Raw genomic sequence first — 14,961 nt, forward strand, 5'->3', positions numbered from 1 at the left:
CTATTCTAGCAATGGTTGTGACTTGTATATGAAAAGTGTTGTGATGGACTCTAAACAGACTATAGTTACATGTGACTTAAGGATATAGTGAAATATTACATCATGTTCTTAGCTTCTTTTAAGGATATTGTTCTTTTTCAGCAAACTTTGGCTCTTCGTCCTGATGCTGGTCCTGATTGGTTTCTCCCTTGCTATGACCGGTATCCCATTATTCCCGGAGATAATCAGTTATGCATAGTAAGTTGTCCTCTCTTGATTAATTTCTGTTTTATCCTCTGATGGCAGCTTGATGCAGAACTAGGGAGAGCCATGTGGTGCATTCACTGTCAAGTTAATTGACCACAAAACTGCTTGAGGTTTATTTAATGTTTTCACGAAGGCTTTCACGCCCGGGATCTAATGCTACTCCTGTCCTCTGAAGATGCCGGCCACAGAGACTAGCAAAACTTTAGGAAGAACAACCTTCAGAATACAGCCAAAGAGCCTGAAAAACCCACAACAACTTTATTTAATGTTCTTTACTGTGGTTTAAGATGAATTAGAACATCTCCCCTTCTGCCGTTCCACTGAAAATAATAAGCCCTCTCATCCAGCATATAGAGCAACAATGCAGAGTCTTCCACTCAGCAGAAGTGAAACTTGGCACAGGATGCGGTTTGATTTTTTATGTACAAGGAAAACATTGAAAAGACAGTTGTCCGCTGTATTCCTCTTATGCACCAAACTCTAGAAAAGGGTTTTTTTTTTCCACTTTAAGGACAAGACAGGCGTGCCCAACAGAGGCATGCTGTGGGTGCTGCTTCTCTCCCAGTTACACAACTTGTCTTCCAGGCTATTCACCTGCAGGTCTTAAGGACACGGGGAACTGCCCCATACTGAGTCATATTGAGTCAGATAATTGGGTAATCTAGCCTAATATTGTCAAGTCTAACTGGCAGGATCTGACACTACTTAAATGTTATCTACAAACAATTTGCTAATCTACTCACTTGACATTGTGATTTTAATCTTAATGTCAGATATAAATTAAATATAAATTAAATAAATAAATAAATAAATAAATAAATAAATAAATAAATAAATAAATAAATAAATAAATAAATACCAGGAAATTATTACTGTTCATCAGTACAGACATTGTCATTTCTTGAATATTCTTTCCTACCTCCTTGATAGTTTTTATATAACTTACATAAGTAACTCATAGGAGTTTCTGTACATTGTTCAGTCTACCATTTTCCCTTGGCTTCCCTTTTTTGGGGTCAAGTATTTCTTTGTATTGGTTGTTCTGGGGTTTTTGGGCTCTTTGGCCATGTTCTGAAGGTTGTTCTTCTTGACTTTTTGCCAGTCTCTGTGGCTGGCATCTTCAGAGGACAGCAACCTGTACTTTTTCTGTGTAATTCTCTGCATTTTATGTCAGTGACATTTTTCATTTTCTGTCTCTTTGCCATTAAATTTAATTTTTTCCATTACCCACCTATTAATTCATTTACTTTTGTGATTGCTGCTGGTCACATTGATTAATATCTTTGTCAGTTTATAGCAAGTAGCATTTTTTTAAATATCTGAACTACTTCTACTTAAATGTGTGATTCTATTGATGCCTTCACAAACCCTTTAATTAAGAAAAGAATATACACAATACTTAGCTGTTTAATTCCTATGCTTTTTTAAAAAAAATTGTATGACCTCACACGTTTTATTTATTTATTTATTTAAAATATTTTACCTTGCCTTTCTCCTTGAAAAGGACCAAAGGCAGCTTACAGCAATGAAAGACAATATTTAAAGTTGAAAACAATGAGTATACAACAGTGGTTAACATCATTAAAAGAAACTTTAAACAATGAATAAGGAGGTATCTTACAGCATTAATGGGGAATATTAAGGCAGAGATCAATAAGTATAAAAAAGTCACTCTGACAAACAGAAAACACAAAAATGGAAAATACAGGTAGTACTAAAAATCCAATCAAAGCTGTAACGCATAACAATATAAAAATGACACACAGGTAACTGGTTATTGAGGGAAGGCTTGCCTGAAGAGAAAAGTCTTTGCCTGCTTGAGGAAGGACAGCAAAGAGGAGCTAGTCAATATTCAGCATGCTGAAGCTGATATGATGCTAAGGTATAAAACTGTAGCAGTTCAAAATTAACTGTGCATTTGAAAATAATCTATGTGTGACTTTCCTTTTTCAGTGAGAATGGATTTGAAGAAGGATTAAGTTTGCTAGGCCTGGTTTCTGGACTGTTCAATGCAATGTGGTCAACTGGGTAAGTAAATAGTCATGGCATGCCTACATCATCTATAATCTTATATATGTACTTGTTCTGAATGTTAACCGTTATGTTGCACAAATGATATTAGTCCAGGCATATGACAGAAGTGTTAACAGCGTAGTTTGGCCATAATAAATTACTTTTAAGGTGTTAATATCCCTTATATGCGGTGAAAGCATCTATGTGTGTGTGTGTCGGTGTTGCGTTTGTGTGTGAATTTTATTACTTTTCCAGACAAACAACTCAAAATGCCATCAGTTAAATGAAGTATTATTAAAATAACTTTTAAAAGTAATGTTAATTATATCTTCAGTTGTTAAACATTGTTATTTATTGGTACGGCTCTTTATAAAGAGTGTACAGTGACGCCTTGCAAGATGAATGCCTCACGCAACGAAAAACTTGCAAGACGAAAGTATTTTACGATTTTTTTGGTGACTTGCAAGACAGATTTTTCTATGGCCATGCTTTGCAGGATGAATTTTCCCCTTTTTTTGGTTTGTTTTAAATCGCACAACCATTAGTACCACACTTCGCAAGACGAAAATTTCGCGATATGACATGACTCGCGGAACAAATTAATTTCGTCTTGCGAAGCATCACTGTAGGTGCTTGCATACACATCCCATAAAACAGAAAACACCCATATATCTTTATTAAAGAATCATTTAGAAGTAATGTTTCTCTCATTTAAATTGTTGGGCAATGGCTTCCAGAAATTTTGACTAGTAGCTGTGTTGGCTAATGTTTCTGTGAGCTATACTCCGGAAGCACCTAAATGCAAAGATTAAGAAACCTTTGTATAAAGCTAGTTCTAACTGGAAGGTGCATGGATGTATTTTTTCTGATCTGGAGGAGCATAGATGCACAGGCATAGTGTAAATTAAAAGTCTAAATGCATAAATTGCATTAGCATTACTTTTAAACTATTGGCCAAAATCTTGTTGTATAGCTACAGTAGAAGGGAGATGTTGTCAACTTGTAGTGGCAAAGTGCCACAAATGAGTCCTCACTTGGATTGCTGTTCATGTGCCAAGCCAGCTAGCTGTTGTGCAATGAGGAATCCAAGTGGGGATTTATTAATTAGTTGCAATTTGTTGCTGTAAATTATGCCATTTACTCCCTAACCATGTAAATGCACAACAGGGTTTTGGTTATTATTTTATAGCATTAAATACATTGATGCATTCTCTCAATCTGATGGGGAAACTAATAATTTTAATATTAACCCATCAGTTTGAATACAATTGTTTCCATGATCTTTTGTGTTGGAAAGATTTATTCCTCAGTAAACCATCCTGAGGAAGGTCCAATAAGTAGGTGGCGTTAGACTAATAACTACATTCTCCTCATCAGATTTTTCAATAGAGATAATCAATATATCTCTTAATTTACAATTATGTGAAAAAGAAAGTACACCCTCTTTGAGTTTATGGTTTTACATTGTTAGGACATAATAAAAATCATCTAGTCCTTATCTGGCCTGGAAATTAGGTAAATACAACCTCAGATGAGCAACAGTACATAACATATTACATGGTGTCATGATTTATTTTACAAAAAGAAAACCAAAATGAAGAAACCATGTGTGAAAAACTAAGTGCACCTTACATAAAAACGCATGAAGAGCTCTGCTGGATCAGGCCAAGGGCCCATCTAGTCCAGCTTCCTGTATCTCACAGTGGCCCCACCAGATGCGTGCATGTGCAAAGAGGCAGTGTAATTTGTGGGTGCACGCACACTCACATGCATGTGTGAAGGGCATTCGGAGGCATGTGTACACTCATGTGCATGCACAAAGGGGCGGGGCGCTCGTGGGGAATGCACACTTGTATGCATGCACAAAGGGGAGGAGTGTGTGCGGGGTGGGAGATCTGTCTCCACAGCCCAAGCCATGGATCAGCACCAGGCTGCGGACCAGGGGTTGGCGACCCTTGCTCTAGAGCAGAGGTCTCCAACCCCTGGTCTGTGGCCCGGTGCCGGTTTGTGGCCTGAGCTGGACCGGGCCACGAAGACAGACCTCCCACCCCCTGCACAACTCACCCCACACATCCTGTTTGTGCCTGTGTGCGTGCTCCAGCATGCCCGTTCGAGCACCGTGCCGCCGTTTGTGCATGTGCAATGTGCACACACGCACAAATACTGTGCTGCCGTTTGTGCATGCGAACAAGCCCCCGTGTGCCCACGCAAGTGCCACGCCACCGTTTGTGCATGTGCACGAGCACGGGCGGTGCCCTGCCTTCCCCAGCCAGTCCATGGGATGAAAAAGGTTGGGGAACCCTGCTCTAGAGTCTAGACTAAAGAGCCCCAAACGCTGTAACCTTTCCTCATAAGGGAGGTGCCCCAGCCCAGTTATCATTTTAGTCCCTCTCTTCTGCACCTTTTCCAGTTCCACTATGTCTTTTTTTAAAGGGTGGTGACCAGAACTGTACGCACTACTCCAGGTGCGGGTTTACCAGTGTTTTGTACAATGGCATGATTATGTTGCCTGTTTTATTTTCAATCCCCTTTTTAATGATACCTAGCTTGGAATTGGCCTTCTTGACTGCTGCCGCACACTGGGTTAACACTTTCATTGAGCTGTTCACTAGCACACTAAGGTCTCTTTCTTGATCCATCATGGACAGCTCAAAACCCACCAGCTGAAAAATAAAGTTTTGGGGGTTTTTTTGTCCCAATGTGCATTACTTTATATTTTCTTGTATTGAAACTCATTTGCCATTTTGCCTCCCATTCTCTGAGTTTGAAGAGATCCTTCTGGAGCTCTTCACAATTCCGGGCGGTAAAGACCAGAAGAGAAAGTTTTGTGTCATCTGCAGACTTGGCCACCTCACTGCTTATCCCTGTCTCCAGGTCATTTATGAACAGGTTGAAAAGCACAGGTTGCAGGACAGATCCCTGGGGCACACCGCTTTTCACCTCTCTCCATTGTGAAAATTGCCTATTGAGACCTACTCTCTGTTTTCTGGTTCTCAGCCAATTGTCAATCCGTAAGAGGACCTTCCCTCTTATCCCCTGACTGTGGGGAAACCTTACTTTGCACCCCTAAGGCATGCTGCCATGTTCTTTTTAGGGAGAAGAGGCTTTCTCCTGGCACACGTTCTAAACAAACCATACTTGTTCAGTCTTTTTCTAATTGTACTGTCATGAACGTTGACATTTAACATACTGAGGGCTCTAGAGTCTGAGCTTTTTTTTTTTTTTTCAATTCCTCTGAGCATTGCACTGAGCCTAGGGTGAATTTGCTTGGATGTCCACTCCTGGGAAGATTGTCAACTGTCAAATCTTTTCCCCTTGTGAATAATCTTCCTCACTGTAGAATGATGGACTTCAAATTGATGGGCAGCAACAATTGCTTTTCTGTGATCAATGCTAATGTGTTTCCTCTTTGGCACTGTGTTAACACACACCTGAACATACCAGACAGCAAACTGCTTAAACTTTGGCTTTTATAGAGGAGGTCATTCTTGCTGATGATCAATTCTTGCTCAAGGGCACTTGGTTAAAAGCATCTCGCTGCTGCTTTGCCTCTTGATTCCTATGGAAGCAGTAAGGGTGTACTTTGTTTTTTACACATGGCTTCTCCGTCTTGGCTTTATTTTTGTGAAATAAATCATGGCACAGTGTAATATGTCATGTGTTGTTGTTCATCTGAGGTTGTATTTACCTAATTTTCACACCTGAAAAGGACCAGATGATTTTTAGTATGTCCTAATATAATGTAAAACCATAGAATTCAAAGAGGCTATACTTTCTTTTTCATATGACTGTAGTTAATATATTAACTAGCCTTGCTAGATTTGTTATTAAGACCATAAGATCTTGTACCCCCTAAGCCAGCCTGGTGCCCTCTGCTGTTGAGGGGCATGCAGTCCCATTACCATCACTGAAGTTAGTGTTCAACTTGCCAGTCCATTGAGCATCGGTAATGTGTGAAATCTTGTCCTTTGCAAAATGTCTTGGGCTAGCTCTGAATTGTCATGGCCAAAATTCTATTACTTATGTCTGCAGGCATAAGTCAAACAACATAAACCATTTCAGTAAATTGCCACTAACTAAGGATTCTATGCTTCTGTTTCTGGTTGACTGCCAAGTCATACAACTGGTGCATGACAAGAAATGCAAGTCTCAACTTCTTAATCAGCAGCAATTTGCTGCATAAATAAGAGGATTCTTATTTTCTGCTTCACAGTTCACTATTTTGTGCTACTGGACAGAGAAAGAAATAGGTTTGAATGGTCAGGTCATTGGCCTTTCATAATGTTGAAGGAAAAACCCATGTACTTCTTGCAGATATTTAGCTTTTAAGTCTAAATTCATACCCAAACAGACTGATCCCAGCTGCAGAGTAATTATAAATAGACAATTTATTAGAGAAAAACATGAACATTTTAAGGGGAAACAGCTGAGTGTTGTGTGTTTGGCGGGAACTGGAGGGGAAATCATGTTGTTGTTTAGTCGCTAAGTTGTGTCCTACTCTTTGTGACCCCATGGACCAGAGCACGTCAGGCCCTCCTGTCTTCTACTACCGCCCGGAGTTCTGTCAAATTCATGTTGGTTGCTTCGATGACACTGTCTGTCACGAACCCAGTTCCCCTGTTTGTTTCTCCCCACAACCCAGGTTTACTTTCAGGTGTGACATTTATTTTTCAACCCTTTCCGCTGCCACCAGAGGAGTCTCTCTTCGATACATCAAATATGATTCTTAAATCAGTGTTATTCAATCAAACAAAGTTTATTCGAGTGTTCATAAGTAAATCATATAAAGTAAATCATGGATGGTCTTATTTCATTTAATCAATCAACTGTACTTTAGTAACATTTATATTTACTTATGTAGAGTCATGTTAATACAAGTATTTATTCATTTCTTTTCTTATTCATTTCTTTCCCTGTCTCTCTATTACTCTTTACTAACACAAGACTGGTCCTAACTGCCTTTAACTTAGGTCCCTACTTCATCCCTAACTGAAGTCCTCTTTAACTCCAAAACTAACTCCTCTTTAACTGTCATCCATTCTCTTATATATCCCTAGTCTCACCTTTTCTGTACAGCCATTGGCTCCTGAATCAGGGTTCCATTGTGATGGACAGGAGTGGTTCCTGACCTGTCCGTCACACTGTCCAACCATCTCATCCTCTGTTGTCCCCTTCTCCTCTTGCCTTCACACTTTCCCAACATCAGGGGCTTTTCCAGGGAGTCTTCTCATGAAATGGCCAAAGTATTGGAGCCTCAGCTTCAGGATCTGTCCTTCCAGTGAGCACTCAGGGTTGATTTCCTTTAGAATAGGTTTGTTCTCCTTGCAGTCCAGGGGACTCTCAAGAGCCTCCTCCAGCACCACAATTCAAAAGCATCAATTCTTCAGCAGTCAGATTCTTTATGGTCCAGCTCTCACTTCCATACATCACTACTGGAAAAACCATACCTTTGACTATGTGGACCTTTGTCGGCAAGGTGATGTCTGTGCTTTTTAAGATGCTCTCTAGGTTTGTCATCGCTTTCCTCCCAAGAAGCAGGTGTCTTTTGATTTCGTAAAATCTGTCACTGCCTCCATATCTTCCCCTTCTATTTTCCAGGAGGTGATGGGACCAGTGGCCATGATCTTTTTTTTTTTTTTTTTGATGTTGAGTTTAAGACCATTTTTTGCACTCTCCTCTTTCACCCTCATTAAAAGGTTCTTTCATTCCTCCTCACTTTCTGCTATCAGAGTGGTATTATCTGCATATCTGAGGTTGTTGATATTTCTTCCAGCAATCTTAATTACGGCTTGGGATTCCTCCAGTCTGACCTTTCGCATGATGTATTCTGCATATGAGTTAAATAAGCAGGGAGACAATATACAGCCTTGTCATACTCCTTTCCCAATTTTGAACCAATCAGTTGGGGAAATCATATGAACAAATAAAAGGACTCTTTCAGCCTCAGAAATCAGATGAATTTGGTATCATTGTTTACATATCTAAACCTCTCAGTCTAACAAAAGATTGCTTGTTTCTTGAAATGAGCATTGAACTTGAGCCAGTTTCTAGGTGATCACGGAACAACAGGAAGGCAATTAGCCTTAGAGAAAGTACAAAGAACGAGTTGACCACAGACGTCCGAGCCAGCGGGGCCTCAGGCAATGCCTTGAGACCTCTTTTTATTAACTTAGCATGATTACATTGTATGTTGTGAGAATTCAGATAGGATACAAGTTACCTAATCACCACTAGGATTGGGTGAATAAACTTTTTGACTTATGCTCTAACTCGTAAGGGAAAAGGCAGAATGAGGGGTCACCCCACCCGCCAGGAGCTTCTGCTCTCCACCAGGAGTGTTTGCACTCACTGAAACGGAATGCGGCTAACAACCTTGGGCAGGAGTTTCCCACACCAGTTGACCCGAAGCACAATCCAAAGCTTGAATTACTAGACTATATAGAGGGTTCAGGCTGGGATGTGGATGTGGAAGGCACACATTTCATCTCCCCTTCCCTCTACTGCTGATAGGCTACAGGGAAAGAGGTGGGCAACATGCACCTCTGTTTGGCAATCCCTCTGTTTGGATGCTGGCTTGGATCATGTTCATGTAGTTCCGAGACGAAAATCTGATTTAGTTTGCTATGATCTCCAAGACTCGTGCATTTCTAGTGATGCTTCTAAGACATTTAAATCCAGCAGTGTCTAGTGAAGTGAGGCAGAGGGCAATTTTATAGAAGGAAGGTGGGATACCAAGGCAGAAACAACAAAAGAACAGACTTCTAAAGTATCTTTTCAAGTTTTTAATAATTTCCTGTCAATGCATTTTGAGGCAATGGCCAGAATCCTATTAGCTATACCTGTTGGCGAGTGTAAATTTCAGGAAAGAACTGTCACTAGGAATGGGACTTTGAGGATTTTGGGACTCTCACTCCCAGAAGTCACTCAAAACCTTCCAGGGCAGTCAGAGACCCAAAAATAACGAGGATGAAGAGCAGCCCTTCTTACCTCCATGCCCGTCCCAGGACGCTTCTGTTTTGAACAGTAAAGAAACTGTTCTAGTGCACTGTGGGAGTCTCAAAGGTTGATGAGAGGGCTACCCTTCCATGGAGGGTGCTCTCTGTAATGGGCATTAAGGACACCTCCAACGTAATTCCCACTAATCACCAGGGCAGTTTCTTTATTGTTCAAAGCAAAAGTGGCCTGGGAAGACCATGGCAACAGGCATAGCTGTTCTCAAACCTCCTTGTTTTGGGGCCTCCACTCCCAGAATTTTCCCTCGGGATTGCTATGCAAATTATGGAAGTGGGAGTCCTAAAAACCTGAAAGTGCTGTCCCTAATTGTCACCACCCAAGAAGTAAGCATAGGCATTTACTATCACACACCAGTCACACGACTCAGTGTGTGATACTAAATACCTATGTTAACTTGCAACAATTTGCTGCTGAAATTTACACTGATACTGTTAAATTGGCACAAGGATGTAATAGCATTCTACCCCGTTACTTCTCCATGGCTTTTTTTGGGGGGGAGGGGACCTGAAGACTTTTGCATAAACACCTGAAGATCCCAAAGGGGATGGTTGCTCACATCCATATAAGCAGCCATTCCAGGGGAATATATTTTATGTGCCAGGTGACTGTGATTCCTTCCTTCCTTCCTTCACTTGTGCATTCAGTACTAGTTTTTTGTGATCTTGGCTTGTATCACCTTTGCAGACCAAATTAAGTTTGGTGTCGTTTCCTTTCTGTTCTCTTGTTAGGTCATTTGTAGGTCCAACACTTGGTGGATTTCTGAATGACAAGCTGGGTTTTGAATGGGCTGCAGCCATACAAGGCGGATTCCCACTGTTAAGTGTATGTAAAATATTTTTTTTATATGACTGTTTTGTTGTATTATGATTGTATCTGAAATATTACAAATGCTCTAACCAATTGTTTCTCCTCCAGGGACTAGCTGTTGGAACATGGTATCTCTATGAAGCCTCACACAGAAGAAGGTACAGTAAAAGTGACTCTTCCTTTTAAAATCTAAGCATGATTTCTTTTCTGATCTACTTAAATGTTACATAATGTTAGTTTTCATTTAGAGCCCAAATGATTAATGCCAGCTTCTAACTTGTTCTGCATCTGCTGTTTGATCCCTGAGCTGCCTGACTGACTTTCAGGTGCAATAAACTTTAAATGTATTCAGGCAGCAGGATGAGCAGAACTCCAAATGTTCTCCAAATTCTTGCCTTTTCTTCCACTGTAGCCTGTTCAACACAACCCAACAAATATTGATAAAACAGTAGCATCAGTGAACACTCATGTTTTTCTTATTGTATCATTCAGATCTTTTAATTTAGTATTGCAGTTTAACTGCTGTGCCTGCCATATGATGCAGTGGTTAAATTGCAGTGCTGCAGTCAAGACTGCTAACAGTTCAATCCCAAAGGGCTCAGGGGCTGTTTTGAGATTGACTCAGACTTCTGTCCTTACAACAGTGGTAAATTGAGTACCCAGTTCAGTTGGCAGTGGGTGGGAATGTGTAACCTACATAATCGAACTTTAAACTGCCCAGAGGATGCTTTAAGGGGTATGGAGTGGTATATAAGCAACAAGAAATCCTCAAATTCTCTGACTCTGTCTCTGACCCTAATATGGTAAATAGGAAAGCCAATTAGCATTGCATACACCTGGGAGCCAGGAAAGTTTTAAGGGATGGATCATACTTCTGCACTATTAGAGAGCAAGCTGGGTAGGTGTGGCTTGTCAGCCATGGAAGGCAGCCCATCTAGGAGAAGGAAAACTCCAATTTCAAACCTCCACTGCCTTGTGGCTATATCCACTCATGGAAAAGGCTTCAGGAGTTAACCTCGAGGCAAAATCTGGAGCTGGAGTCCCGAAGGCAGCATGTGTTGTTCTGCCAACTCCTGCGACATTGCTGGAACCAGTTGTATTGGCTCCTGCCTTTCCATTGGACCATTTCAGCAACATGGAGAGGGAGGATCTGCTGCTTGGGTAACAGCCTATCCTCCATACGACTTTACCCAGGCTTCATGCTATGGAGAGGACACTCCTTGATACAGAGCATTTTACCATAGTCTCTTGAGACTGAAGGATGCCTATGATGATGATGATAAGCAACACGCTTTGTTTTGCTTTGCTTTATTCAGAAGGCTGTGCCTTTGTTTGTTCTTTTCCTTCTCCGTCTTTGACTCTATAGTGCTCAAACTTCTTTTGCCACACTGAGAATTAAATTTAACATTATGTTTAAATGTGTTATCACATTCAATACACACATTTTTCTTTAAAACTGTATGTCCAATGGGAGGGGCACACATTTGTATCAAGATTATGCAGTCCACATTAAAATCCCCACTAGTATTGGCACAGTGGAAGACTTTCCTGACAAGGGGGTGTCTCCTTTAGCCCAGCTATCATAGGCTTCTTGGCAGTAGAAGGCAGCTTAGGGGACACATTTTACCAGCCTCTTTGACACAACATCCATTGTGTCGATGTGTCAATAAAATGCACTGTGTGATCACAGCCAGAAAGACTAAATGTTATTATCAGTAAATACAACTGAAGAATAAAAAGAGGAAAAGAAAAATAAGAGGAGGAAAAGAAGAATAGAATTGAACAACATTTTTTGTTTGTGACAAACAGTTCAGATTGCTGAAACTTAAACAGCATTTGTTGTTTAAACTCAGAATGAATATGTGTTTTATGTAATTCTCTCTCTCTCTCTCTCTCTCTCTCTCTCTGCAGCTATATTTTCTGTCATGTTAATGTTAAGTGTATAGACAAAGCATTCAGAATCTTGTCCTCTTTCTTCTTATTTCTTGCAGATCAATACCTGAAAACCTTCCAAGTACAGACCAAGAAAGAGCATATCTTTTATCAAGTGAAACGTAGCCTGAAAGCTTTGCCTTAGATGAAATGTACTTTCAGGAGGTTAAATTTAGGAGCATAACGCACAAACAAGGTGCCACAGATAACTTGGACATCTTTGTCATAACACCCTGTTATGAATTTTTGGATTCCTGAGACCTGTGATGTACCACTCCGTTGTTAGAGAAAGAATGCCTTTTAAAGAAACATGTCTGTGGTAAAACCATTAGAGCTGTTTATGTCTGAGTGTCAGAGGGCTGGTGGACACAAGAAATATTTTGCACAACATGAAGCAACATATTGCACAAAGTGGTATGTTCTGTAATATTCTACTTTTGTACCTTAATGTCACTGATTGTCAGCATGATTTAAACCTTTGGATTAGATTTCTTTAGAAGTGCATTTTGTTAATATTTTTCAAAGAATATTATGCTGAAGTATTTAAGGAATATTATGACCTAAAACTAATTTAAAGTCACAAGTAATAAATACTATCGTTCATTAAAAAAATCTTGTTTATTTGGATAGTTTCTAACATTCCAACAGCAGTGCTTATTTTCCTACTGGGACTTGAATGGTGTGTTTGGTTCCTTGTAACACTGATGTAGAGTATGTACTGGTTTGTGTTCTTTGCCTCCATGAATATGGATTTTTCTCCATATTTTCAGAACGTCACTGTAAAGCTACAAGCAAGTTGAACATTTCCTAAAATCATATATGGGCAAAGTGCAACCATTAGGAGGTTCTTTGGCTTGCAGCTCAAAAGCTGCTCGCTGGTTCCCTCTCTTTTGTACCTCACCATGCTAGCTAGGGCTGAAGGAAGTTGGAATCTGCTCACATCTGGAAGGTTGTGCTCTGCCCACCCCACCCGAAATGTAGCAGCCCTTCATCTAGAACAGTACTGGTGAACCTATGGCACGCATGCCACAGCTGGCACACACAGCCCTTTCTGTGGGCATGTGAGCCATCAGGCTAGTGGCTAACCTAGTCTTGTGACAGCACCAACCCTGCCTCGGCTTCTCCCCCACTGCTGAACCCTCCACGTCCCATTGTTTGTGTGAGTTGCCAGAGTCCCCATCTTTCCCTTTCCACCACACCCCTTTTTCTCTTGGCTCTTTTCTGCTTCCCTCTGAGGAATCGAGAGAGTGAAGAAGCAGCTGCCGCCATTTTGTTTGTGTGTGAGCGACTAAGGGGAGGGAGCCTCCAAGAGCTGGATGGGCAGAGCCTGGGAAGGGGGGGAAAGCAGCAACAGGGATTTCTAGCAAGTTAAAGCCCCTGACTGGTCAGACCTGAGACAACCCAAAATCTTTGTTGTACACCCACTACACTTTGACCCCCCCCCCAATCCTGGGAACTCTGCTGCTTCCATCGGGACAACAACCCCTCCTTGTTCCTGCACAACAAGATGTGAAGCAGAGACTCCTGGAACTTAGCTTCATGGTCCTCGTCCTGGCTCCCTTCTTTCATTTTGTAGATTATAACTACTTTTAAATTTCCTATTTTGCTGTCTTCCTGTGCTTTTTTTATATTTTTGGACTTTTCTAGATAACGGTACAGAAAAATAATTCAAAGTTTTAAGCAACACTGCTATTTTAATAATATATACCACAGAGTTAACTGTGATGCACAATTAACTAGCTAAATAATATTTGTCACTTCTGTATTTAACAAATAACTGACCAAATTAAAAGCTCTAATTGACAAATGTGCAGGGTAAATTTGTGGTAATTATGTATCCACCTCAAGCCCTGTTGATATGGAATCAAAGCTTTGTTAATATCCTGTCCTTGACTGCTCTATTCAGCTCTTGCAAGCTGCCCAAAGCTTCAGTTATTGGGTGTTTTAGTAATGAAATAAATAAGTGAACAAACAGACCAACATATAGAATCAAAGAAAAGTCTTTTAGAGTGTAAACTTACTTACAGAAGCTTACACTCTTAATTTCCACTTTCACACTAAATTCAATAAACATATTGCCCAAGAGGTGTTGTGTCCTAAGGAAAACTGTAATAGTACTCTAAGAGTACTATCTTGTTACTGTTGTGTCCTGACAGGTTGCCTCTCACTTATGATGACCTTATGAAAAAGTGATCTCCCAAATATCGTGTCCTCAACTGCACTGTTCAGCTCTTGTAAACTCAAGCCTGTGGCTTCCTTTAGAGTGTCAATTCATCTCATATTTGATCTTCCTCTTTTCCTGTTGCCTTCCACCTTTCCCAGCATTATGGTCTTTTCCAGAAAATCCAGCCTTCCCATGATGTGCCCAAGTAGGACAACCTCAGTTTCATCATTTTTGCCTCAAAGATAGTGATAGTGCCTCAGTATTCAGGTTTTATTGCAGTGTTGGCACTTCAAAATAAATAAGTTGGTTTTGTGTTGCAGTTTGAGCACTCGGGCTCAAAAAGATTTGCTATCACTGATCTAGAACATCAGTTGCCCAATATATTTTACTTTGTGAAAGTAAAATGGTTAACTGAGAATCACTGGTGGAAATTAGCAAGGAACAAAATAGCACCAGAGTTGAAAATGTGGGATCATTCTACTTCTTCTTTTTTTAAAAAGGAGCTGCCTTCTCCATCTTATTAGATGGAGCAAAATAGCCATCATTCTGATGGCTGGAGAGGAGAGAAGGGCCGATGTTGCTGGAGGTGCTGAGAAGGAGAGACTACCAAAAAGGAATATACAGTGAGCAGCTTTTGGGTGACCAAGTAAATGAAAGAAAGACTTAACAGATGTGTCACCGTTACTTTTTCCTACTTGTAACAGAACACAGAGAAGTCATTTTCTGGATTTCAACTCCCAAAATCCACCTGCCCAGTATGGCTAGTATAGGATTCTGGGAGTTTT

At 40.5% G+C, this 14,961-nt stretch overlaps 1 protein-coding gene across 2 annotated transcripts in view; it reads left to right on the forward strand.

The window, feature by feature from the left end:
• SLC18B1 (solute carrier family 18 member B1) overlaps positions 1 to 12,624 on the forward strand; it is a 33,320-nt gene extending 20,696 nt beyond the window's left edge. For both annotated transcript variants that reach the window (XM_072996533.2, XM_072996539.2), the window contains exons 10-14: positions 142 to 237; positions 2,200 to 2,274; positions 10,002 to 10,095; positions 10,189 to 10,238; positions 12,072 to 12,624. In XM_072996533.2, coding sequence (XP_072852634.2) covers positions 142 to 237; positions 2,200 to 2,274; positions 10,002 to 10,095; positions 10,189 to 10,238; positions 12,072 to 12,138 — 382 coding nt within the window. In that variant the 3' untranslated portion in view covers positions 12,139 to 12,624. The remainder of the gene's footprint in view (positions 1 to 141; positions 238 to 2,199; positions 2,275 to 10,001; positions 10,096 to 10,188; positions 10,239 to 12,071) is intronic.
• The last annotated feature ends 2,337 nt before the right edge of the window (positions 12,625 to 14,961 follow it).

Source organism: Pogona vitticeps, chromosome 1, assembly GCF_051106095.1.
Source record: "Pogona vitticeps strain Pit_001003342236 chromosome 1, PviZW2.1, whole genome shotgun sequence".
Lineage (NCBI taxonomy): Eukaryota > Metazoa > Chordata > Lepidosauria > Squamata > Agamidae > Pogona > Pogona vitticeps.